Genomic DNA, 26,570 nt, shown 5'->3' with positions numbered 1-26,570 from the left:
GTGTGTGTGTGTGTGTGTGTGTGTGTGTGTGTGTGTGTGTGTGTGTGTGTGTTCATGTGTGTGGTCATGCTTGTGTGTGCGCGTGTGTGTGTTGTTCACCATGTCTCCAGTAGGTGGCAGTGAATGTTCTCAGGCAGGGGAGGGAAGCGTGTGTGTTACTCTCCCGCAAGCGGTTACATGTTGAGTAGTTAAGAAATGTGACGTGAGGAACAGCATAGCGCCGTCAACAGTGTGACAGAGTTGCGGCAAACCAGGAAAGTGCCTGACTGTGACACACGGAGATCGCCGCGAGAAGGGCAGTGTTTCCCCGCCGGAGAAGTAGGGACTGAGAGGCGCTCCGGAGCCGCTCGGAGTGGGACCAAGGACCCCCACGCTGGGAAACATTCGCGCAAACTGGCCAGGATAGGGGGATCTAACAACTATAAATTGACTTTTGAGCGATGCACTGGCAGCATGGCCAAGTGGTTCAAGGAGCACCTAGGATTCAAAACTACCAAAGCACCCCCTCCGGCGCCTCCAAAACCGGACTACAGGTATTGTCCCACCGGTGTGCCCAGCACGCCTGGCTACAAGCACCCGGGCTCCGGGGCCACCTACCCCAGCCCCGCTCAGCCGGACATCCTCGCTGCTTACCAACTACAGAAAGCACTGGACTTCGAAGACCCGTACACCCCAGGTGGAAATATCTCCTACGGATCAAGTTTAAACACTGTGGGCTCTTCGGACCTGAAATATGTGTCTCCAAAGCACCGGCTCATAAAGGTGGAGACGGTGGATAAGTCCAGCGCTGTCCCCGGCGGAGGAGTCTCCGTCACCCAGGCGGTATCGGTGGGGAGCGTGAAAACTCCGTCTTCACCTCCGTCGGAAAACGACAATAAAGAGAAGGTGAGCGGAGTGAACAATCGTTTCTAGTGGGTCTAACCTCGAGTTACTGTTGCTTGCTTACTCCTAGTCTCAGTAAAAGACTTTCCCCTCCTTTCACCCATGGTTGGGAAGGTCGTTGTGACTTGTAACCTAAACAACTTGTTTCAGCAGCGGGCTGACGGCCACCCCTCCCCGTCCTGAAGCCCGCTGAGCCGCGGGGGAGAACAACACGTTTGCCTTGATTTTACTGTAGGCTACTTAGTGGAACATCCAGCATAGGTCTGTTTAGCAGGGCTACTACGAGCTTATATTATGATGACACGTTTTCACCTAACTCTGCTGAATCGACTCAAGTAAGACACCCCTCCCCTGTAGGCGTTTTTTGTGTTCATGGAAACCTTTAGTTTCATGTCAGTGGGATACTAACGTGCAAGGCAGGGGTGTTAAACAAGGATAGACAATAACGTGGTGACATAACCCGTAAGTTTACAAACCGAGTTTTCAGCCTAACCAAAAAATCCCGCTTTACTTTTCGGTCACTTTTTGCAACGTGCGTGAAGAGACCTCCAGAGCGCACGTCGACGCAGAGGAGACGCGGTGACGGATGACCCCATTCTGCAGCCCTCCTCGGGACAAGTGTCCCGCAGGGTGGGTCACGTCGTTGTGCGCTGCCTGGAATTCAGTCAGACCGCATGTTGTTCGTTCGGTTGAAACTTGAGACTGCTGGACGTCTGCAAGGTTAAGCGCGTATAAAGAGACGTCCATCCAGGGAATGTGGCAGCCTCCCATGCCTATGCAAATGAAGGACGCAATCATGTGTGGAAAAACGCATCCAATTACCCTTTTCCTGACATTGTTGGCATTCCTTCCCCGAAACATGTAACCACTTTTACATGGTAGGCCTATCACCTATGTTGAGTACCTGTGCCTGTATGGATGACTGAATCCTGCAGCGGACTTGTCTATTCGGAACAGAATATGTATTTTGATATTTTTCTCTATTTTAAAATATAAAAGATGAATGACAACCAGAATCCCCCATGTCCACACTCACTGCTGTTCATCAGCTAATTCAATTGATTATAGCTGTCTTGCGTTAATTGAGGCTTATTGGGATCTTCCGAGTTAATTAGGCATGGCAGGCCCAGCGGAGATGTACAGTTACTACTGCTTCTACCTCAGTGAGCATCTGGTTCAACAGACGGAGGTGGAGACGCATAGGCATGGATTTAAGACCTCATCAGCCAGTGTGTGTGTGTGTGTGTGTGTGTGTGTGTGTGTGTGTGTGTGTGTGTGTGTGTGTGTGTGTGTGTGTGTGTGTGTGTGTGTGTGTGTGTGTGTGTGTGTGTGTGTGTGTGTGTGTGTGTGTGTGTGTGTGTGTGTGTGTGTGTGTGGTATATGGTTTCATATTTTGATGTGCTGAAACGGTATCTTCAAACATTCTCTGCGAATTAACGTTTGGAGACGGCACTTTCTTATTTTAATGTTTGTGTACAGCTCAACAGAATGGAGTGAATTCTAGCTGTCATCCTACTGACACAATTCTTAGTGCAATTCATGCTGGCAATATATTTAGGAAAAACTCAAATCAGATAACGATAATTAAGATCATAATTTTTTCTGATCCGAGTCTCAAAGTCAAGCCAATATAAGTGCTGCAATAATTGCAGATTTTTGGTTGGCAGTAAAACAATTAAAAACCGGAAATCTCACAGCGCTATCATTTAGGTAGCCATGGAGATAGCTTTACGTCCGTCCTTAAATAAATAGTGTTTCAAATGTAGCCCATAAACAAATTTGAATATAAGAGACTAAGCGATATCACACCTGAACCACATGTTTGGAATAAGGCCAACATGGTGTCCGGTAACCACCTGCTTTTCATGACATGCAGTTAAGGGAGCAACCAGAGGCTAGCAGAGATTACATTAACTACCGTGACTTTTGGGTCACGCAAACAGTGGTTTACTCTTTTTCCGTTTGCAGGTGTTTGGTCACACAGATACACGTACACAGACACAGACACTTACACAGACACTAACGCAGACACGCAGACACAGAGACAACAGACACACAGAAATGTTCTGTATAACGAATGACATCAGTCCCAAAAATACATCAGATAATTTAAGTACAATTATGATCCAGCTTGAGCAAAGAGAAAAAACAAAACTGTGTCATCACTGAAGCAACGCTTTCTTTTTACTGGCCGAAAAGTGCTGACGGACGAGAAAAGGGGCACGCACTAAGTGTCTTAACAGCAGGGCTTGTCCACATTGATGTTTTAATTACTTGACTCATGAATGCTAATTATATAACTGCTTACCCAACACCTCAAATGCCAATAGTAGGGTCAAGTGTTTTCTACTCCTCTTAATCCCAGCCTTTAAGAATACTTCTTGGGGTTTGAGAACCCGGAGGATAAAGAATACTTTCATATATAGTAATCCTGTGTTCATATAGAGACCTGCATGCATACAGCTGTGTATGTGTTGGCCCTGTAACGTGCTGAATCACAGCAGTAGAGCTGTTGTTGTTTTCAAGGCATTGTTTAGGTTTGTTGTTATTTACGACTACGGTCCTTCATGGTAGAGCGGTTTGCGAGCGATGATCAATTATCACCCGGCCTTGGAACTAATTAGAGGTCCCATCTCTCAGCTCATCGCTCCACTCAGCAACTTCCTTCAAGGTTACATGAAAGTGATGACAAGTGGCCAAATGGGGTAAACAAAAGGAAGCCAAGCCGTGTGTCCAGGATGAGACATCCTTGTCATCATCAATATTGTTCTCTGGTCTCGGGGAAAACCATTTTTAAATCTGGCCTTGGAAGCCTTCTGGGCTTCACAATGTTTGACTCAGTCATTCTGCAAACCGGCTTCTGTTTTTAGCCGCGCGCCGTTGGATTAGCACTGACAGCTGTCATGTGGCCAAGGGGCATCTGGCTTGAAATATGTCCTCTGCATTGTTTGGCTCTCTCTCTTAGTGGGCTTTTTTTTTATAGGCCCTGCCTCTTCATCCGTTGATTTGCTGAGGTGGCACGTTGTAGAATATATTATCACTATTTGTGACTTCCTCAACATAGTAGAGTCGATTTTTAAGACTCTTGCACAGCTTGGGACCGCAGCCGGCACAACGCTAATGGAAAGTGGTTGAAGGTTATTATATTAGGGGATTTTGATCATGAGATTCGGGGACTGTGGGCATTTCAAAACACTTAGGCGACTGCCGTAGGTTTCGTCTGAAAAGGGGCTGTGTCTCCCTACGGAGTCAAGGACAAAACATCCACCACGCTAATGGGCCGTCCACTAAGGAGGCATTGGGCTGCCTGTCTGGTCTGCAAGGGATTCGTGTAAGACGGTGCAGAAATCTTCACAGCAAGCAAGCTGGAGAAAGCCATAGAAATGACGGAGCTCTGCACCTGAAGGGCTCTAAAGGGTTATTAAGCCTGGGAGATGTTCACGCTGCTTGAATCTATTCTATTGTATTCTTATGTGAGCAGTGTGAGATGGATCTCCAAATCCTGTATTCACTTATTTGTGAGTGATTCAGTGAATATAAAGGAATTGGAGCCTTTATGTAATTGGCTTTTTGGCGTTGGCATAATCTATAGACTTTGGTCTCAATGCATCTCTTTGAGATGAATGCTCCAAGGTTGAAGAATATGCTCGGATCATGTTTCTGATAATGAGATCATGGTGATTGAATGAGGGTGTGTCCTTCAACGGACAGTGGGATGTAATTGGCTTATAACTGGCGGCAGGGATATGGTGTCGAGACGCGGCATCATCATGACAGTTTACATGTGGAAAAATACTGACTATCATTTATGATACTTTTAATATGAATGACACTTATTCAGGTCTATCCTCTTGCTCGACACTTAAGAGAGATGATAAGAGATGTTCTTTACTTTCTTTCCATGGTTTAACTTAACTGTTGACACCTGAACCATTTGTATGCCAGGGCATTGCAGAAAATTTTAATCTTTTGGCTGTAAACGAGTGGTTCAGCTTCACTGGATACTGTTATAGAATATTCAACGGCCGTGTATTTATTTGAAAGGTCACAACTTCCGTTGTTTAGTGTGAGAGCAGTGAGACACTAAAAAGGTAATTAGGGAATCTTTATTATTTTCTGAGCTGTATTTTGCTTTCATAATGAGGAATAATTACGACACAATTGGCAGCATTAGTAACTGATTGATCATCGTGACTCACACCTTCAAGTGACAATCATATTGATTATGATGATGATGATTGGTAGAATATCTCCAGACATTTGCTCTGCATTAATGCACAAATAGACTGAAAGTCCACTCCGGTGTTATTGACATCAGGAGGAAGGAATGGTTGAAGTCATTCACCTCTCCGGGCCCATTGTTCACGGAGGTGTCCAAGGAATGCCACACGGATGCCTTGACTGCGGTAGTATTCAAGGAATGCCACCCACGACGCTTGGCCCCCTAGGTGCAGTCCCCTACAACGATGGTACCTTTACTCCGTGCTTGGAACAACTGGACATTCTACCGTGTTCCCAACAAACATGACTTTCATTGTTTGGTTGTGCGGTCTATTTGAGACGTTGGACAAGCTGCTTCGTTAGTTTATTCCTACGACCCCGTTCAGAGGTCCTGAAAGGGCACTGTGCTGGACAGGAAGTAGCATCATGCGGTTTCCTTCCTTCCCCCCCCCTACAGTTCCAACAGCTTACTCGCTTTGGGCGCCGACCACGGCAGAATAAAGTCGTCCTGAGAGAGGCGATGTACTGGAAGGCTCATGTCACACAGTCACAGTTTATCTTGGCTCGTCTTAAACCTTCTGCTTGTCATTAGAGACGAGATTTTGGCAGGACAACAGAACCCATGTTTTTATAGCATTGCAAAGTACTTCAGCACTATTGGGTGTAAAAACTAGATACCAATGTCGGGGAGTTTGTGGGAACCTTTTTGTTTTTATGTACAACCACCGCACATGTGAGACTCCTCTGGATGGTTCCTGGAGATGGTGGCTTTTATGCACGATTTGCCTCTTTTTTTCTGCCTTTGGTCGAGTGCAGGCCGGTGGACGTTCTTGTGTTTTTTCAGGCCCGTTTATTTTTCTAAATCTGCTGCCGAACACGAGTCCAAGAATTCCACCAGGTCACAATTACCCTCCGCACCAGCTCTGCAGCTCTGGCCATCAGGGATCTGTAGACACATGGCACTGGTTTGGTTAATGACAGTGTGTGCAGCACAGCCCAGAAGGAAGCAGCTCTGTTGGGCAGGCAGACCGTCACACTGATTAAAAGGAAACGATTTAAACCCTCAAGGCTCATGCCTTCTATGTTACAAAGACAGGATCTTTGCGGGGCACTGCAATTTTTTCACTTTGTTTTCATTTTTTTTGTGTGTGTGTGTGTGTGTGTGTGTGTGTGTGTGTGTGTGTGTGTGTGTGTGTGTGTGTGTGTGTGTGTGTGTGTGTGTGTGTGTGTGTGTGTGTGTGTGTGTGTGTGTGTGTGTGTGTGTGTGTGTGATTATAGCTTTGGATTGTGGGCTGAAGGCTGGAAGGTCTGTTTTTGTGTTTACACTTAAGAGGGCAGAGTAAGAATTGGTTGTTCTTTGGTGTAATACCTAAGCCCTTGTAAAGAGTTCCCTAATGTACGCAACTATTTCCCTTTTTAAGGAGAAGTTCAGAATCCTTAAATAGCAATGACATTCTGTTTATTTTACATAGGCCTACATCCCTTTAGACAAACTATGTATGTCACTATGAAGTAGCCAATTTAACAAAATAAATAAGGATTCAAGCTCCATCATTATGTAGTTATTTTTCTCTTGACAGAGTTTATGATTATTTTGGCTTTCCATTCTACATTTAACTTTAAGGCTCATGGATGTCGTATTACACAAGTTCAGCCATTTTCATCCTTCATGGGTTTATCAGGGTCTTGGCCAGAGAAAGCAGGCAAACAAGCACAGTTGTTTGTGTGAAAAACAAGGAAATGTTGGGTTGCTTCAGGATTAAGGAAGTGCTCTCTTCCTGGCAGGAAGTGTTTACAACTTGGTGACATTCCCTTTTTCTAACTGGACAAATCCGCCGTCCCCTACGTTGACCGCTACATCAACGCTGAAAAAAACCCAACTTGTTGTTTCAAGTCGAGCAACGCTTTAGTAGGTTCAAGTGTGTGAAACAGTGTTGCTGGGTTCTGCCCTACTGTGAACCAGCTGTGAACACTCTCTGGAGACCCAAACCCGCAGCCTGTCTGGTCTCTGAGACTCTCCCTTTCTGGGCTGTGTGTCGTGACGCTGGGGATGGGACCTCCACCCTGCAGTCCATTGTTGTTCTCTGGCGGACGTGTTTGGTACTTGGTTCATACTCGCCACACCGCTTTCCACCACAATCAAATCAGCCTCATGTCAACATGGTTTGCTTTTGGTTTGGCTGTGGTTTAGTTTTGTGTGCATGTTAGCGTTCTTCTCCCATGGTTTTGCTCCACACATTGGATTCAAGAGGGAAACCCATTTGTCTTAATCTCTGTGTGAATTTCCATTTTTGTAAAAGTGTCTCTCTGAAACAAATTTTGTAGCTAGGTAGAAGCAGCACACGGAAGAATAAAAGTGTATCCTGTGCTTTGAATGGTTATATGTAGATATAGTGCTCACATTGGTTAATTTTAGTTTAGTGGAGGTTGGAAGAATTTCAGATGTCTATTTCTAAATATATATTGAGCCATTGTGTAGTTAAGCCTAAGTATACCCAGTGTTGAAGTTGGTCATAATAATTCATAAATTCTGACTGTTTTGTGGCATATAATTCTCTTCTGCTGACTCCTGGGCTGCACCTCTCTCTCTGGGTGAAGGCAGCAGAAACTCTGCTAATAAATCTGGCGAGATGGGAGCAGTGTTTGGAAATTGGATTTTGTCAAGTGTGTTGTCAAGTACTTAATCATAAATATCTGTCACACATTAAGAGCACCTTCTGCCACCGTCCCGTTTTTCCCCTATTCTTAACGGACCCAAGCAGATGTTGGGTTTGTTTCAACCAGGAAATCCAGAGGAATTCTGGGTATTTATTAGGGGTGGGAAAAATAATCGATTCTTCGATGCATCGCGATTCTGTGTAGAACGATGCAACATTCTGTTTGATAGAGAGGGATAATTTGACTAGTTTTAAAATTATTTAATTTATCTTCAATGTGTATTGGCCAATCTGATTTGTCTGGAGGCGATTGCGATTCAGCCTACGCATAGCATGCACGCAAACTCACAGCCAGACACAAGAACGACACACAAGTTATTATTCTTATAATTGACTAAGAGCATGTTTTTCTTTAATGAAATAGAAAAGAAAGATTAGAAGGAAAAGAAAACTAAATCGTTTTTTTTTACCTTCTTCCATAGTGTGTTGTAATGCAAGCTGCATTGATTATTGTATTGTTCATAGAAAGTCATATTTTTGACAAAAGCTTTTTCTCTAATAAAATATTAGATAAGGTAATTAATCTGTTGATTTCTTTAATGATCATCACAAAAGTAGGAAGTGATTAGCAAACTCGGAGTAGAAAATTCAGATGTATATATTTTATTTTGAAAATCCCGCATGGAAATGTACATAAAAAAAAATGCTTTGAGATGCATCAATAATCGTTTTAGAATCGAATCGTTGACCTCTGAATCGGAATCGAATCGTGAGGTGCCAAGAGATTCCCACCCCTAGTATTTATTTACCATTGGCTCACTAGTCCTTGGCTGGAAGGATAAGGAACAATGAGCCATCAGGGCTGTACCATCATTTTTAAAGTGAGGTTGCAACTATCTTTTACTTTGCATTTGGGTTGCAACAACATGACATTTCCTGGCTGATTCCAGTGTTGAACAAATGTGAACTAACTTCATAATATCTGCACATAGATGTTTTTTGCTGAATATGTGATCTTGCCATGGACCGATCCACATCCGGGACAAATGTGATAAATGGAATATCCCTACGTTGTGTATATGGCTGTGCACGTGTGCTATATAGTTATGATGCAAGCTGGAAAAACTGCCATGTATGCACAGTAACCCACAGCTTGGCAGTGAGGGCAAGGCTTGGGAGGGGCTATACAGCTGCACATAATGTGTCACACTGCACCCCCCCCCCCCCTCCCCCACAACCCACAACCCTTACACTAAATGCCAAATGCTGTTGCCACTCTCCTTTTATTATGTAGTTCTGATGTCTCTCCCGCTTGACATTCTGCCACAGTGCACGGTATCGGTGTCACTGTGGCCGCATCTGGAAGTGTTCTAATGCAACCCTTGATCAATGGCTGGCTAAATCGCTGCTGCCAAAAATACTTGGCTTTTCCAGGCCAACTGCCGCACGAACGGCGGCCCGCGTTGGCAAAAGCGCTGAGATCAGAGGAGCCAATGTTTTCTGTGGTCTGAATGCTAAAGGGAAGCAGGGACGGTGCTGGGGATGATAAATAAATGGACATGAAAAAAGTGGCGTGTGCTTTTGAAACGCCAGGCAGATGCCTTCCAGCGGGCGACACACGTGGGAGTCGCTGACTAAGATGCAGAGTGGATCCTTTCATCAGAGCCTCTAGATATAGAGGTTGTTGTTGTGTAAACGTCCACACGTGTTGTGCTGTGGCGAATGTATTGTCAAGTTTACCAAATGAAACGAGAAAAAAGTTCTACATTGGCAAAGGCTCACATTTTGCTCGCATGCGCTTTAAAGATCCAGTGGAACTATACTGTTGTTAAAATCTCAAGGGCTAAAGGCTTGCCATTTCTCATTTAATTTAATACTTGGGTCTTTGATAGACACTTTAATTATTTACTAATTGCCTGCCTTCAACCTCAACTTCATAATGGAGGGGGGGGGGGGGAGAAGAAGAGTGCTCCTTACCTAAGTTGGTACTTGAGTTTGACTTGCTTGTGACTGATTACAGGGAACAAACAACATCCATCATTATAACTAACTAGATTAGTTGCCCCATCTGTCGAGGTAAGCATTGCCATAGCTGAAGCATTCCTTCATTCTCAGAAGTGATTGAGGTTCTGTAATGTCAAGGGATGACACTTTCTAGTTTTAAGCTTTGGGCGATATTATTTTATCTTTACCTTTACTCTTAAGGATAACAATTGTAAATGTTGTAATTATTCTCATAGAATCGTAACAAGATGTACTCACTTCTACAAAAGTATTACGGATCCTATTAAAAGATTACATCGAAAGTGACTGTATTTTGTTCATGGACTGGCCATTATTGTTTCTTAAATAAATGACCAGAGGTAAGATTTCCTGCCTAGATCTCTTTTGAATGGTACTTCAAAGCATTCAAAGAGAAAGGACAATGCGGGAGATTCTAGCGTCAGCCAAAGCTGCTCAAAAAACGGCCACCTTTTTTTCTTGAGATCAATTTTGTCCTTCGACTGAAACTTCAATGGCATGGACAGAATACGACAATCAAAACTATCCTGCCTTGAGAGATTTTACATAATTTGCGGCCAATTGACAACCATGCCGTTGACTGCTTCAATGCCATTGTGCCAAGCATTCTTGCTGCTCTCAAATGGTAGGGAACACAGCATCTATAAGGATAATGCATCTGACTAATCAGCAGGATTTTGGACTCCGATGCTGGTTTTCTCTATTGGGCCTGCAGTGTCGGGTAGCATCGACCACTGAATAATAACATATGATGGCTGACACAGAAAGCTCATTTTGGAGTTGTATTCTGGAGGTCGAGGATGTGCTTCCTGAGCGGTTTGCTTGCAGGCTGGCAGTTCTCACATTTTAATAACTTCCACTGGCGAGAATAGCTCCGAAACGTGCTGGTGAGTGAACACCAATCTAATGTTGTACAGAAGGACGTGAGAAAGATGGATGCTAAATAATATTAAAAAAGGAAAAAAACTAAAAAAGGCCTCTTACGTTTATTTCTTTTGGTGCGTACCGCAATACGAATATAAATAAGAAACGGAACTACTTTGCCCATTCGCTTTGATGCAGCGGCCAGACCTCACAAATCCCATACTGTCCGTTCAGCGTTCTCCTGAGTAGTATCCTATAATATTTCAAATGGCACAAAATACGGCCTTCTATCCCTCCCCATTTCCCTTGAGTGTTTCATTCACGCACAGTGTATGTTCTGTTCATCAAACAACAGGGGCGGGAGGGGGGAGGGGGAGAAGAGAGTAATAGCGGCATTAAGAGCCCCCATTTTTGAAACGGCTTAATGCAATTGAGCTGCTAAGTACTGACTCGTTTCAGGATATCAGGGGCTCAAATCCCCAGTGGCGCGAGGCATAAATCACCCACGTCAGCCCTCGACTCACGCCTCCTCCGTCATTGTGCTGCAGCGGCCTCTCCCCACTGGTGGTCTCTGCAGGGTACCAGCCCTCCCCGGACCCCCTGACACCTCCAATCATTCTCAGACCCACCGTGACTTTCATATCGCATTCGTTCAGAAAAGGCCTTCCAGGGTGCTGGTCGCTGAGCGCGGCTGCCTGTTGCCACTCGATGTGTGTGTGTGTGTGTGGTCGTGCCACCGACTAACGGGTGGTACACTGTGTGTGTGTGTGTGTGTGTGTGTGTGTGTGTGTGTGTGTGTGTGTGTGTGTGTGTGTGTGTGTGTGTGTGTGTGTGTGTGTGTGTGTGTGTGTGTGTGTGTGTGTGTGTGTGTGTGTGTTGGAATGCTAATCAAGTGTTGTATCGAACTGGATGAGATGCAGATTAAATATTAACACAGGAATAACGTATGACTCTGGTGTCATTTCAACAGATTACCATAAACGCATTTTGAGCAATCTTTCTAGTTTTTCAGCGCAACGTTTTGATGGACCCACTAAACTCATTTTCTTTCCATCAGGAGAGCAGAGAGAGAGAGAACATTTTTTGCTTATTTTCTCACTTCTAATGGAAGTCGCAACAGCCCAATTGAATTGTAATTGAATGAAAGCCCGGCTGAATTGTAATCCAAGAAAGGCCCCAGTGTTGCTGCAGAATGCCAAACCAATGTGGCAGGTGCCTCTTCTGGTCTCCCTCATGCGCTAATGTTCTGCCTCGACTCTCGCGGTATCGAAGTCGACCTAATTCCCAGTGAGCTCCAATGAATGCTAAGCAGTTTGAGATGGTTTCTACTCACTGTTCTCAAGCCGCCTGAAAACCAACAGGGGGTATACCTGGTCACCCTGGGAACGCCGGCGCTTGGCCCGACGTGGGTGTAATTGAGTAAGTTCTCGAGCCGTGCCCCGAGCCCTTGAGCTGCCCGCCTACCTCAGGGGCCAGGCCCTAATCCTGGGAGGAAGGTGGCCCTCGGAGTCTCAAGGCTTACTCCCCGGCTTAGCTCTGAGATCTGAAATCCAGAGGCCTTGCAGAAGCCGGCCGTGGGTGAGTTTGACTTTCGCAACGCGTGTGACTTGGCTGCCGTCTTGACACGCCCTGGCTCGCCACAAGGCCGATGGGATGTAGAGTCCACCACCCCACTGCTTACCATCCCCCCCACCCCTCCACACCCTGCCTCCAGCACCCATCTCAGTGCCTGACCTACTCCTCCTGCTGTTTGGGCAAATGGGGGCAGACTGAAACAATTTGGGAATACTAACCAGCTCCTCTTCCAGCGCACAGTCGGGTCTTACGAGGCTAAGCCCCGACGAGGCCGGCCGTTGACTGTTGAGATTTTCTACGAGAGCAAGCTGAGAACATTTAGTTGCCGTAAAGTGGATAAAATTATCTTCAAGTTCAGTAACGGCTGCCAGAGTGTCCTTGAGGACGTAACCCGAGAGCCGGGCAGCGTACAGGCTGAGGTCATTTGTGGCACGACACAAGAACATTAGCTTTGTGTAGGAACATAAGCCTTCAGGATGTTATGAATGTAAAGCATTGTAATGGCACAGAAAAGTACCCGGCACTTCAGGGTTACTTTTCCAAATCAACGCTTAATCCGTTGATTCAAACCAATTCATCTGTTAATGTGCGGTATTTTTGAGAGGCTTGTCATTTTAGTTTGGGTTTTAGTTAGGGTCAACATACCCAGCAGCCTCGCATGTCAAACGCAAAGTAGTGATTTAATGATTAGTAAACGCCACTAAAAAGACATTCCACGTTTGGGTACATGTTTTTTGGCCTTTCTGTGCGTCTTATAAATAGCGTTAATGGCCTCATTAGCATGTGTGTGCACAACAAAGGCTGTAATTAAGCTACAGCTGTGGCACTATTTAATGACTGCATCATTCATTTTAGAATCGTCTAATTGTGTTAATTATACCTTTTCAAAATGCTGCTTGTTACTTGGCACAAACCTCCACCATGCATAGTCTTTGAGAACTTGTCTCACACGGACTTGCTACATGGTAAACATTAATCAAACTAAACCTTAATCAAGCTAAACATTAATCATCAACATTAATCAAAGTCACTGAAGACAGGGCTACCGTGATTGATATCGCAACAAACCGTTTCAATGTAATTTATACTATTCATGGCATGTATTATGGAATTATATCAGTAAATGTTGGAGTTTGTTTACATGGTTTTTATCATTTAAATATGTATTTTAACAATGTGTTTATTAAGCTCATAAATTCAAGCATTGGTCCAAAATACCATTGTGCTCAAGAAACTATCCAAAGTCAAGCAGGACATGAATGGTTTTAATTCTGGTAAGAAATTGTAACCTCAGTGTTCCAAGAACCGTGCAGAGTGAGTAATGCTCTGTACCTCTCAACAACTACTGCCCGGGATCCCATGAGCATGGTATTTAACCACAAATTGCTGCCGTGGACCTAATTAGTGGCAGAGAAGAGGCAATTACAGCTGTTCTAGGGGAGCTTTCATACCCCATATTTCAAATGTAATACTTTGAGTGTGCACACTTTGGGACCCCTTTCCTTGGGCCAATAGACAGTGTAGCGACTATGTATTTAAAGGTGTGCGTAAGAGTGAGCAAAGATCCACCTTCCCTACCTTAAAGTAACAGCTGTTTTTGAAAACCTGCGCACTATGTCCTGACCTCGGATGACTTCTGGCCGTCATATCTACAACAGGAGTGATTCATACACTATTCGTTATGACCCGGGCTGCTTATAATCTCTTTGGAGTTTGCACTCTGTAGGTGTTGTTGTGGAAGCAGCTGAAGCACTTTTCATTGTCAATCTCGGTTGCTACAACAACCAGCATTGTCCCAAATGTAAACAGTGGAATTTGATTTAGTTCTGACCGGTGTACATTTTACTACATTTATGGTGCAACCCGCCTGCTAAAATCCAAGAGAAGGTAGGATTTTCTACCGCTTTTTATAGAAGACAAGCTGGAGAGAAACCTATAATTACAAACCGGGTTGGGAAATAGTTCTAGTATTTTTTTTTTTCTTCCTAAAAATGGACTGAAGAGGAAGAATGGGAGGCAGGTTCTACAGCAGCTGCTTGGAAAACACATTCTTCATTCATACCATAGCTTATACTTATCTGTGAAGGAATCCATTTCCCTGTCATCGCACACCAGATACCTTGACAAAATTCCAGAGCAAAACCTTTCATTGTTTTGAAAGTTCCCCCCTTCGCTGTTCTTGTCATTTTCAGCGGTGTAACGATCTTGATATTGATTTTGATACCGATATTGCTCGATTGGGCTTCGGTCCACGTGTGTGGGTGTGTTTTGTGCGTTTTCATGTCCTCTTTGGGCCGGGGCAGGGGTTAGCCTGGCCTGCACTGCTGAGAAGGAAGTGTGGTGTGGTCGGCGCTGGACATGTGCGGTTGTTGAGGGAAGCTGGCTAGTTGGGAGACATGGCTTGGCAGAGTAGAGCTCGGTCCGCCCCTGTGGGTGAATGATGAGCTTGTTTATAGTGAGACTGTCAGATTCCCTTCCTGTAGGAATGAACTCGTGGGATCAAACACCAGTTGGGCTTGGTATTGAACTCTGGTAGAATCCAGAGCACTTCATTCAAAGGTCTGTTTCCTAAATTCCTAGGGTTTTGTACTGTCCTCTCAGTTGGCTGTTTACATAGACGCATGGCTCCTGCAAAATTAAATTCCTCACCGCAGCCCTTGACAACTAGACTCTGCACCTACACACCCACTTCTATGTGAGGGCCTTATACGTTTTTAAGGGAAGATGTTGCAGCCCCTTAAGCACTGAGTCATGTCCGCTTTCCTCTCCAGCTGGGATTTAGCCTTATTTTGGGTCTCTACAAAGTCCACCTCGCCTAATTGCCACCCAGTGCACCGAAAAGCTCACTAAAAGAGAAAGCGTGCAATTAGCCTCGGCTTACTGCCAGCTCATCATAAATCTGCCAAATTGTTTCTCTTAAGAAACCCGGCGCAGTTGTGGTCCTCTCCCGGACTCCCGGAACGCAGGCCTGTCAGTGGGGCATCGTATAATTAGGCTGACCAGCGGTTTGCCGAGGACCGGCTCATTGGTCTACAGCAAAGTCAGTGCGGTGCCGTGCTGCTGCGGCCGTACCGGGAGGGACCGGTTATTTATGTGCGTCGCTCGCCTTCTCGGGCTTCGTGCCGCCAAGGAGCCGAGCCAGGGCCCGGTCAAGTGGCTCGGCGCTGCGAGCTCCCTGGACGCCTACCTGAGTTGCAGTGCGCAGCCGAGCAGCACAATGAATTCTCCTCTCACCGTTGTTTATTCTTCTCCCTTTTGCTTCCTCGCTCTCCTCCCTCCTTCCTCCTTCCCCCCCTCTCCTGCCTTCCTCCCCTCCCCTCTCCTCCCTCCCTCACCTCCCCTCTCCTCCTCTCTCCTCCCCACCTCCTCTTTCCCCTCTCCTCCCTCCCTCCCTCTCCCCTCTCCTCCCTCCCCTCTTCTCCATCTCGCCTCCTTCGCTCTCCTCCCTTTCCTCCCCTCTCCGCCTCCTCCCTCCCTCCCCACCCTCCCCTCCCTCCCTCCCGCTCCACTACAGCTCATTATCCTGGAGGACTATGCGGATCCGTTTGACGCGGAGCAGGCCGGCGGCGCCCAGACCGGCGGGGAGAAGGTGACGACGGAGAACGACGGTTACATGGAACCCTACGAGGCCCAGAAGATGATGGCAGGTAGATCACCGACCCACCTGGTCTTTTAATCATCCGACATCGCCCTGCGCCTCCTGTCCCGTGCGGGGGTCAGCGGTGAGGGCCTTACTGCTGACCGTGTCGGAGGTGCAGATGGGCCACGCTGTGGCTGATGCTAGCCTGGCCGCGTGCCTGTCGGCTGCTTGCTAATGAGCAGGCTCCGACTGTAAGAGGACGGTCGACGTGACAGGGCTGCTCATGCAGGAAGTGGCGCCGCGGCGTATAGGGAGGCATCCATCTTCTATTTTTTTGGGCTTTTTTTTAAGTAAATTAATAAAGAGAAGCAAGGCAGCGAAACCAACTAGCTGCTGTTGATGTATGGGGTTTCATCGTCGGCTGGGTGTGATTATGTTAAATACACTGAAGGATTTTGTTTGTGTTTGTTGTAGTTGGGAACGACCACATTCACTTACAAATATGGTTTCTCAGTACAATAGCCGTCTAGAACCACACAGAAGAAATACTAGATTATATTGTACAAGTGGTCCGTGGTCAAATTCGTTCTGTTAAGCTCAATTGGTACATGACATTAAATCCATCACAGGGTTAGAGGTTCAATTCCCAGTAGGGCCCCCCATGATAAGAAATGTATACAACCTTTTCAACAAACTTGTCCACCAAATGACAGATCTATAATGTATTAACCCCTGGGTTTTTCGGCAACACAAATTAGCCCTACATGTATTTCTACTTCAAAAGCAGCTTTACCTAAGGACTACAATTCCAACCGATTTGTCTTCAGGTGTGGTATTGGCATTTAGGGCCATGCCGCTGTAACCCCGGTGGTTTTGTGTCATATTCTTCCATTCCTATTTTCCTGCCTCTCCCCTATGTCACTCTAATAGTAGGCAGGACACGAATGTCTTGCTCCGTCCTCTGAAATGGTCTTTTTAATGGGCCTCCAGGCAATCTCTTGTTTTCATCCATCTCTCTGCCCTGACCTGTAGCCCCTGTCTTGCACTCTCCGACCAGTACGCTGACTGTATGATGTATCGCCTCCCTTTCTGCTTGTAGCACACAAACGGTATAAAATGTCTGTTGGAGCCTCCTTTGGTATATTTATGTTGAACTACACTGTCTCCCGTGGCATTCCGGGGGAAAAAGGTTTTGTTCAGATGACACAGGTTTGCCTTCCGGCGACAGTGATGAGTCTATCTCGGAGAGAGCAGCTCTCTGCAATGTTTGCTCCAATGACTTTGCTTCCCTAATCAGGACGAGGATAGACGTGACGTTGAGTTGTGGTCGTTTTCTCTCTCTCTCTGTCTCTCTTATATACGGCTTTCTATTGATTCTTGCCTGTTCCTGTTTGTGCTGCTGCTGTAATGCCAGAGCTGTCAGGCTTCCCTGTGAAATATAGCTGCTTCTTCAGCTCTGCTCTGCTCCCCCCCCCTGTTAATATTCATTGTAATCCAGGGGATTTCTCTCCTGCGTTCCTCGATGGAGCCGCAACGATGCTTTGATAAGCGATGTCAGACAACACCGGGGGATTTTTAAACATGTTCAAAACCCACTGGCATGTACAACATGTTGAGTTAATATGAGATTGTTTCGTACTGTTGGTAGGGTACTAGACGGTACTGCCGAATCGGAGCAGCCTAACCATGCTCCGACTCTGTTGTCTCAGTCTCTCTCTCCCCCGCCTCACTCTCCCGGCTCTCCCTGTGTAATCATTTTCTGATTTTCTTTTCTTTTCTGCTTGTCTCGCACTCGACTGCTCCCTAATATGACAGCCGTTGTTCCCGTGAACAGCCTTCTACTCGGGCCGCATGCGATGTGGCAGGATGTACCGGCGCAAGTCAGAGTGAACTTAGTTTGGGTATTATTTGGGCTGACAGGCGAGATGCTTATTCACCACCTTCACAAATATTCAGGCCTCCGCTAAAAATGGAAAGGGGGGGTTTGCCCGTGGAATAGTTCAATAGTTTGAGCCTGTAAAAATCAAAGGCTGGTGATTGATGGCTCCGTATAAAAACAGTGTATCAAATTAATCAGAGGCAGGCGATCGGCACTAAATCAGACGTGCGCTGTTTTTTTTTTACGAGCGGCGGTTTACGGCTCGGGGTGTGCGTGTCCACACCGGCGCCAACGGCCCGCTCGACTTTCTCAACAAGATTGAATTCGCCTTCGCTCTCAAGAGGAGGTTCGGGTTCCTCCCCGTAGAACGCACTCACACGGTAGCATGGTCACATGGGCACGCCGCCTCCCGCCTCGACCTTGGAAGGCGCTTCCGTCCGCAACGCGTGGACGGGTGAAACGGCGACGTCACTCCGGTGAAATCTCCCCAACAAGCAATTTGTCATTCATGCAAATTATGGTGGAGTTCCTTGTTCCGTCTTCGTATCGCTCGCGTTCCCTTTCTGTCCGGCTCTCCGTCTGTCACCCCGTACTATATATGGGGCATCCATTATGGCAACCTTTTATTGAAACATAAACGTTTATATTGAACCATTAATTAGTCTATTAATTTCGTTAGTAATGTACATTCGCGCCATATAGTTTCATTATTTTGACAGTTGCCAATTATTATGGGCTTTATATATTCTCTCAAGTACCACAAGTTCCCACCCGCTGATCCAGCCACTCTGTACACTGTTTACTCTACACTGTATCGTCTGTTTACTGTACACTGTACAGTCGATATATTATATCATAATGTAACATAGTGTCAGGTGTGTGTGTGTGTGTGTGTGTGTGTGTGTGTGTGTGTGTGTGTGTGTGTGTGTGTGTGTGTGTGTGTGTGTGTGTGTGTGTGTGTGTGTGTGTGTCCGGCCCTACCCAGTGAGTGGGACTGCGGGTTGATGATTGATGGGTCGCCGGCCTTCACTTCCCTTAACCTGCTGCGGAGGCGGGACACCTGAGCTCCTTCCTGCGCCAGGCTTTCCGGGACTGATTGACAAGTCGCTAGACCTGTTTATATGCCCTGTCGATAACCCTCAGTATGCCCTTTATGGATGTGTTTAATTAGAAGCAAGTGCTTTGATTTGCCTGGTGTACACGTGTGGCGGTGTGTGTCCCACTGTATCTGTTTGACATAAGTGTGTTCGCGTCCTATCGCTCGACTGATGGAGTGTTTGTGTACAGCTGGTGTTCTGGTTGCTTTATCTAAAGAATGCTTGCGGGGGGCCGCGAGTCGAGATACTGGCACTGTGTGTATACTTGGAACAAATATGTCCGTCACAGTTGCATCATCTTTCATCTTCACACCAGCATGCAACACACACTCGTTCTTATCATACTTACTTATCGTCTGTTTTCGTTGGCCCGGGAGCTGCTCAGACCCGTTACCATGCCGATCACTGTGGACTCATCCGGTAGAACCGGAACCGGTCTGCCTTGAGCTGTTTCTCTAGGACGGGGGGAGACGCGGAGGGGAGAGCACTCTACTCCCTGAGCAGCCGTGTGTGAACATAAATAACCACACATGCACTAACGCACGCACACTCGGGCAGAGCACGTCGGAAATGGGTCACTTTGGGTCAGGACACGGCGGCCTACATGTTCCTCGTGTTGTTAAATAAATGTAAAATTTCCGTTGGATTAATCCTCCTTAAGGCATGGAGGGAATAACAGGAGATCTGATGTGTGATGTACCTGAAGCTGGACCTAATGAAATGCTTCACCATCTCCCCCTCTCAAAATACAGTGTTGAAGTTGATGACTAAAGCAGTAAGCAGGGCACACATAATGCCCCCCCCCCCCCTCCCCCTCCCCTCACACATTCTGGTCCCCATGCAACGGGCTTCCCACTGAGCCGAAGGAGTGCTGTTGTGTCAACAGTGTTCGTGACTCAACCCCCCCGATATGCCAATCCTCAGGAACAGGCACGTCATCATGCTCTCACATGCACGCACACACACACACACACTTGCACACGAACACACGCTTACAGACTTGGAGTAGGAGTGCGGCAACCAGCTGCTATGTGTGTCCACGTGTGCGCATGTGTATGTGTGAGTATGTTGTGTATGTTGGTAGCATGTGTTTCAACATGTTGAGCAGCACCTTGCCCCCCGCCCCCATGTTTCAACTTTGGACAAACTTCAGGCCCTCCTCCTCTTCCCGCCTGTATCTGATCAGCCAGGTTATCTGGCCTCATTCCGGCGGCCACAGAGTTGTGCAACAGGGCAATCACGCCCCGCAGAGATTGAAAGAAAAAAATAATAGAAAGCGTTGGTGTTTTCTTCTAAGGGCTGACTCATAGGTCAGGCACTTACTCCACTTTGTTTCTCTTTCAGTATGCGTGGGGACGGGTCGTCGTTGCTTCTGGTAAGGAGCGATGTGTGCCCCAGGAGGTGCAATGGCAGCGATGGAGTGGGTAGATCGAGGAGGTTATTACGGCTGTAAGTCACCGCGGTGGGACCACCTCCCTGTTGAAGTGTTGTCTCTGGGAGGACCTCGGCTGTCTGTGGCGAGATGGTGAAATGAGGCAGAGAGAATGACTTGGGAAAACAATGGAAAGAAAAACTACAACATAAGGCGTGTGCGTGTGCGTGTGGGTGTGGGTGTGCGTGTGGGTGTGCGTGTGCGTGCGCTCGTGTGTGCGTGTGTGCGTGCGCTTTCTCAAGAGAAAGTACCGGAGAGACCCGAAGGAAATGAATGAAAAATGGGAGGGGAAACTCTCATGCAGTGTAAGAACGGGCCCTGCCAGAGGAAACTCCTGCTTTAATGACTTCACACACCTTTGGACCGCATTGAGACGGTCGTCTGGGGAGCCCACACAGAGGGAGGGAGAGGGGCGGGGCTTGTTTAATCTCACCTAGGCGCGGCCACTCCTTCCAGGCCCTGAGAACACGGCATGTGGCGACACATTTCTTGGCCTGCCGGCGCAGATTTTATTGCCTCAGGCTGAAACTTGAAGCATATCCGGTGCGTGTTCAGGCAAACGCACGTCAGATGTGAACGTCTTCTCTTTAATATCCACCTTCTCGATATTTACAAAAGTCATCGGGTGGTTCAGGTTTAATCACTCTGTAATTTCAGGATTATCTCTGTCCTCTTTAACTTTGACATTTCTTTATTCCGCCGCGGGGCATTGGGAGACGTAGCCGACAGATAATCCCCTCGAGGATGACGTTTATGTATTTAGCCCGTCGCTCATGGGTGGAGACTGACCGCAGTGGAAGAACGTGTAGAAAGGGGGAATCTTCTAGCTTCTCTCTCAAATCATGAGGTCATGGTTCGGGATGACTTTCTCTTGAGTGGTCAACGGTGGGAGTGACCTCCAGGAATGCGCCGCGTATTTGTGTGTGTGTAGGACTTCCAGTAAATCCCGTCATCGTGCTTACGGGAAGGTCTGGAGCAGGCTTAGCATGCCACAGGTGATCCTCAGGGCTGGATGTGAGGGACACGTCTCTTGTCCACTGCGGAGTTGAACCCCTCCCTTATGGTTCCTCCCCCTGGATCGCTTCCCAACGAGGAGGTGCTGTCGGTCTCACTGGAGGAGAAGGGTATTTACCAGTACCGGCACCCACATGTCATGTCCTGGCACAGGGTCTAGTTCACCGCCCTTCCACCGGCACCCCCGCACCACAGACCGTGCTGATGTGTCAAGGCTTTTGTAAGTCAGTGGTTGACACGCAGTTCAATGTGTCCTGACGTTTTGTCCAGGAAATACTTTACAGTGCACTGTGATTAGGGCCGGAAACCCATTCCTTTTATTTACTGATTTTCATGTTCATAAGGATTCATTGTTTGACGTATTCCATTCATGCAGATGGTGCACAGGTCTTTGTGTTTACTTGGTGACTTTGGCGCACTTGGGTATGCCCCTTGTGTTACCGTGTTGAGTTCCTCTGTTGTTGTATCGTGTGTGTAACCTGACCGGACCCTCCCAGTCCAGGCGTCATGGTCTCTCACCCAAAAGCACGGCCACTTTAACAGGCATGGCGGTGAGTGGGGGATGGTTATGGCACCCTTCGCATACCAGCACCCACACACACACACACACACACACACACACACACACACACACACACACACACACACACACACACACACACACACACACACACACACACACACACACACACACACACACACACACACACACACACACACACACACACACACTGCTTGCCCACTGCTCTCTCTCACACACACACACTGCTTGCCCACTGCTCTCTCTCACACCCTATAAACTGTGATCTCTTTCCTCTGCCCTGGATGGAAAGGGCCCTTTGCCTGGGGCCTATTTGAGCATCTGGTTGAGGACAAATATGCGTCCAAACAACGCTGTGTGTGTGTGTGTGTTAAATATGGGGGCTGCAGCACCACATTTGGGTGGGCTGTCCTCATTCATTTTTAAGGAAAGATTAACGAGGTCATTAATCCTGTCTAGGCCTCTGCAGAGGAAGGCAGGGCAGATTCTATGCCAAATGCGGGGTAGGTCCTCGCATGTACACACACTCTCGCTCCCGCGCACACACAAACGCATTCTTTCGGGTCATTTAATATGTCAAGTATCTTCTCCCAGAAGGCGGCGTCGTGTCGTCCTGGTGGGCCGGGTCGTGATGGGGCTTATCGCTCAGCGCTCGCCTGCCCATGAGTGCACCTCGGAGAGGGAGAGGGAGTGGGAGAGAGTGGAGAGTGGGCGATCGAGCTTGAGAGACGCGGGGAGAGAGAGAGAGAGAGAGCGAGAGGGACTCGCTGAGTGATTTAGTGAGAGGGTGAGTCTGAAGGCGATGGCGATTGGGACGATTACAAGAGGTCTGAATGGTTTTTTTTTCTTTCTTTTTGGGGTGTATTCGGCCACGGTCAAGTTGGGGTGAATGTGGTTATGGGGGGTTGCGGACGGGTCGGCTTGGGTGGGGGTGAGGGTGCTGGTAGCTGTTGGCAGTGGCCCTGCTGTCGGCAGGGAGCAGGGGGGTTTCACTAGGAGGTGCGAGAGTGGGCGGCTGGCACGGTGCAGCTGTTGAAGGACACGGCCCCAACAGATGGAGGCTAAAAGAGAGGGAGGGGGAGGGAGGGACGGACTTGACGGAGACACACACCGCCACGTTTACAGCACATGCGTTGGTGTGGTGGGGGGGGGGGGGGGGGGGGGGGGGTGATGCTGCTGTGGTGAGACGCACGCCAACACCTGTACGCATGCGCACGTACACACGCACTCACAACACTCCCGCGGTCTTGCTCGTCTGGTACGTACTCCCTCGCTGAGTAACACGCACACTCACTTACTTTCACCCTTAGTCACGCTCACTCTCTCCTCTTTCCCTATCTCTATCATCTTTCACTAGCTGGCTCACTTGCATGCGTAATGAACGCGGTCCCGGGCACATTAAGTAAAGAGCTTCTGATGGGTGACTCGGTTCGACCCCGCGTGACCCCGCCTTCAGGGGTCACGTTTCCTTCCGTGGTATTGGGTCACTCAGGACACACAAGGATCAATACTTCTGGTGCCCTGCGCGACTGCGCCTCCTTTTTAACCTGGAACCGCTCGGTGAGAACGCGGATAATTGATATCGTGTGTGTGTGTGTAGTACAGTGTGTGTGTGTGTGTGTGAGTTCATCTATTATGTTACCCAACACGGTTCCTATGTAGTGTGTGTGTGTTTTTGTCTCTTAGTTGCTCCAGTGTTACTATAGGGGACCAAGCCACCTGAAAGTTTGTGTTTGTTGTTTTGTGTGTGTTTGTGTGTGTCTGTGTGCGTCAGAGCGTGAGTCTGCTCTGTGCCGTGGCTGAGAGCTGTAAAGTGGTCTTGGGGGACTGGGCTGTAACTGCAGTGAGTAATGCCTGACAGCGGACCCTGACAGCCGAGCATGATGAGGGCAGGGCGAGGTGTGTCCGAGGAGGAGGAGGAGGAGGAGGAGGCCGGCAGTCTGATGAAGCCGTCGTCTCCGCCCCTCCGCGCCCGTCTCCAGCTCCTCCACACCTCGCCGTCCCTCCTTCTCCATCCCTTGCGTGTCACGCTGCCCATGTTCTCCTCTCGGCGGTCCCGCCGCCTCCTCTGAATCCCTCCTCTACGTTGGACCGATCGTGTCCGTCAGTCAAACGTAGTCGACCGAGGTCTGTCGAACGCAGTGAAGTCTCTCGCGGTTGGCTCTCCTCCGTGGTTACGATCCAGCCTCCCCCATGCTTGTTGTTGTCATTCATTAGGACTTAGTTTTTCTCTTCCATTTCCCCGGGTCTATCCTCTCTCCCTCTCCCTCCCAACTGTTGGCCTGATGCTTGGTCGCCCCGGCCAGCAGACAGCAGCCAGTGTTCAGGGACATCAGCTTGATAGGCCTGGGGGAGATACTCTGTATCAGCCTTGTTTTCCTGGAGAGTCACCCCAGGGTGGTTTTTCATTCCCTTTTCTTTATTCCTTTCTTTTTTTTTCCCGCCGCAAGACAATGTATCTGCAGCATTTATTCTGAAGTGACCTTTTCTACCTCTCCCGCCGCCTTGCAGAGACAAACACTGTTATCTGTCCTCCCAGGGTAATCCTGCTCTGTTATTGTGCCCTGATTTAAAAATGTACCCTTTTCTGTCATACCCCTGGTTGCTGCCTCTGGCTCCTCCCCCAAACAAAAGGCACACAGGTGCACCTAATAACACATAAAAGGTGATTAGTGGGGGGTATTACCTCGCTGTTGCAACAATAGCTGTGATCAAAATCGTTCCCTATTCACTCACTCACTATGCCCTTTATAGTGTTTATGATATAGTGCACTATAGGGAACGAACAAACGAGAATTCGGACACTACGCTGAACATTTCTAAACGTAATTTGTTTCAATAAATGCGCCGGGTATTTGTGTGACGCAGACAAATGCGCCCACATGATGTAATCAAACCGGCACTCACGAGGAAAGCTGGAGGTTGTATTGAGGTTGAATGTTACATTTCCTTGATAAAGTTTTTTTTTAAATGTATTTTTGAATGTTACATTTTCAATGTTAAATCCCAAATAAATTGTTGACATTTCTAAACGAATCGTTTTCGCGGTTATTCAGCTTCTTCTTCTTCTCCTCCGGAAAAACACAACCGCATTGCATTGTGGTATGCGGGAGTAACATATAGGGAACATCGTATGTTCACTCAAATTTTGGGTATTTTAAGTGCACTATGTAGTGCATGAAATGAACCACTGAGATTCGAACACCACTACAACATGGCGAGCACCCTATATAGTGCACTATATCCGTGATAGGGAACGATTTCGAACACAGCTAATATCACGTCCCAATACGTGTTAATACATACAGAGACACACAGGCAATCAGATTCAGCATCAAGCCACCCAGGGATTTAGTGAATTCCTACTGTATTCCTCCACAATTTTTTAGGGAAACCCACTGACTCTAAGAGGCTTACACATCCAGTTTGAATCCACTACTCTCATGGTTATTCCTATTTGAGGCACATGACTCTTTTAAGTATGGCAAATGGTACACTTGCTTCTTTATTAGCATCCATCCAGAAAGTAATAAACGGAACGTAGGACCCCATTCAATAGTATCTTCCTCTCCTCTTCAACACCACCTCCTCTCCCCCATCTCACTCTTTCTCCTGTCCTCCATCTCTTCAGCGTCCTCCACTCCACTCCTCGACTGCTCCAGCTATGTCTGTTGCTTGTTTGGTGTGTGTGTGTGTGTGTGTGTGTGTGTGTGTGTGTGTGTGTGTGTGTGTGTGTGTGTGTGTGTGTGTGTGTGTGTGTGTGTGTGTGTGTGTGTGTGTGTGTGTGTTGTGCGCTCCGCTCTGTGCACTCGGCGTGGCAATGTGCTCGTAGCCTGCCCGGGGCAGCACTCCTGCCAGGGCGGGGGGCCGTAATGGGCTCAACGCGGCCTTAATACGACGAGGAGCCCGTCGAGGGGCCGAAGGAGGAGTCCCAGGCCCAGACACCTGGCTCCAACCTCCCTTCTGGGGCAGAGGGAGGGGAGGCAGACGTGAAGGGAGGAAGGGTTGAGACAATCAGGTGATGGAAGGAGAGAGGGAGGGACACAGAGAGAGGGGGGGCAGAAAGAGGGCAATACGGGATCTCATCTTGTGACTGCAGCATAAAATAAGAATGCAAAATGAGAGCAGCCTAGCAGCCCATTGCAAATCAACCCGAGAGGAAGGCAGTGTGGTCGAAAGGTAAAAGAAGGTGGGGGAGGCGGGGAAGATGGAGATCATATCGGAGGATGCAGGCGGCGGAGGCAGCAGAAAGAAACGTTACCAAGAAGAGTATTATTCCTAATCTATTTCAAAGGTTAGTTCTACTGTAGGTCTACTCGGGTGGTGATGCAGGCTGCAGGGTCAGCAGACTGAATTATTTATGGAAAGATGTCCCCTTCTTTGGAAGCCACGGATGTGTCTGTCCAATAGACCGGGGGTCTGGGAGAGAGGGTCACGTGGTCCTAAGTCTCTCCCCGAGCACACGTCGACCTCCTGGCTGCGCTGATAAAGGGCCATGCCAGCTCTGGTGCCCCTGGTTCTGAAGCATCAGGTTCCTCCAGGCCGGGTTTGGAGGAGCCAGGAGGGGAGCTGGTTCTGGATAACGTTCGCCTAGAGCGAGGGCTCGAGCCAAGCCGCGGATCAATGAGGTTATCGATTGGCATCTAGGCAGGGATTCATGGCTTCTGGGCAATACTAAATGCCTCTGGAACCGTGCTGCTATTTCTGGTTCCTTTGGTTCGTTGTTTTGATCCCTCCCCTCAAGGTTTGTTCTCAGTCTTTTCTTTTTTGTTTCTGTTCTCCTGTGTTAAGGATCAAACATGAGTG

At 47.7% G+C, this 26,570-nt stretch overlaps 1 protein-coding gene across 1 annotated transcript; it reads left to right on the top strand.

Moving 5' to 3' along the window:
- The first annotated feature begins 137 nt into the window (after positions 1-137).
- zgc:158464 (uncharacterized protein LOC791139 homolog) lies at positions 138-21,942 on the top strand. Its single transcript, XM_060072057.1, has 2 exons — positions 138-885; positions 15,736-21,942. The coding sequence occupies exons 1-2, from the start codon at positions 454-456 to the stop codon at positions 15,895-15,897; spliced, it is 594 nt and encodes a 197-aa protein (XP_059928040.1). The 5' UTR covers positions 138-453; the 3' UTR covers positions 15,898-21,942.
- Positions 21,943-26,570: the final 4,628 nt, after the last annotated feature.

The sequence above is a fragment of the Gadus macrocephalus genome, chromosome 14 (assembly GCF_031168955.1).
Source record: "Gadus macrocephalus chromosome 14, ASM3116895v1".
NCBI lineage: Eukaryota > Metazoa > Chordata > Actinopteri > Gadiformes > Gadidae > Gadus > Gadus macrocephalus.
The sequence above is the reverse complement of the archived record's forward strand: the minus strand, read 5'-3'. Positions and strand labels throughout refer to the sequence as shown.

Coding starts and splice junctions, on each gene's coding strand:
- zgc:158464 (XM_060072057.1), top strand. CDS start 454: ATGGCCAAGTGGTTCAAGGAGCACCTAGGATTCAAAACTACCAAAGCA. Junction 886..15,735: donor AAAACGACAATAAAGAGAAG/GTGAGCGGAGTG, acceptor GCTCCACTACAG/CTCATTATCCTGGAGGACTA.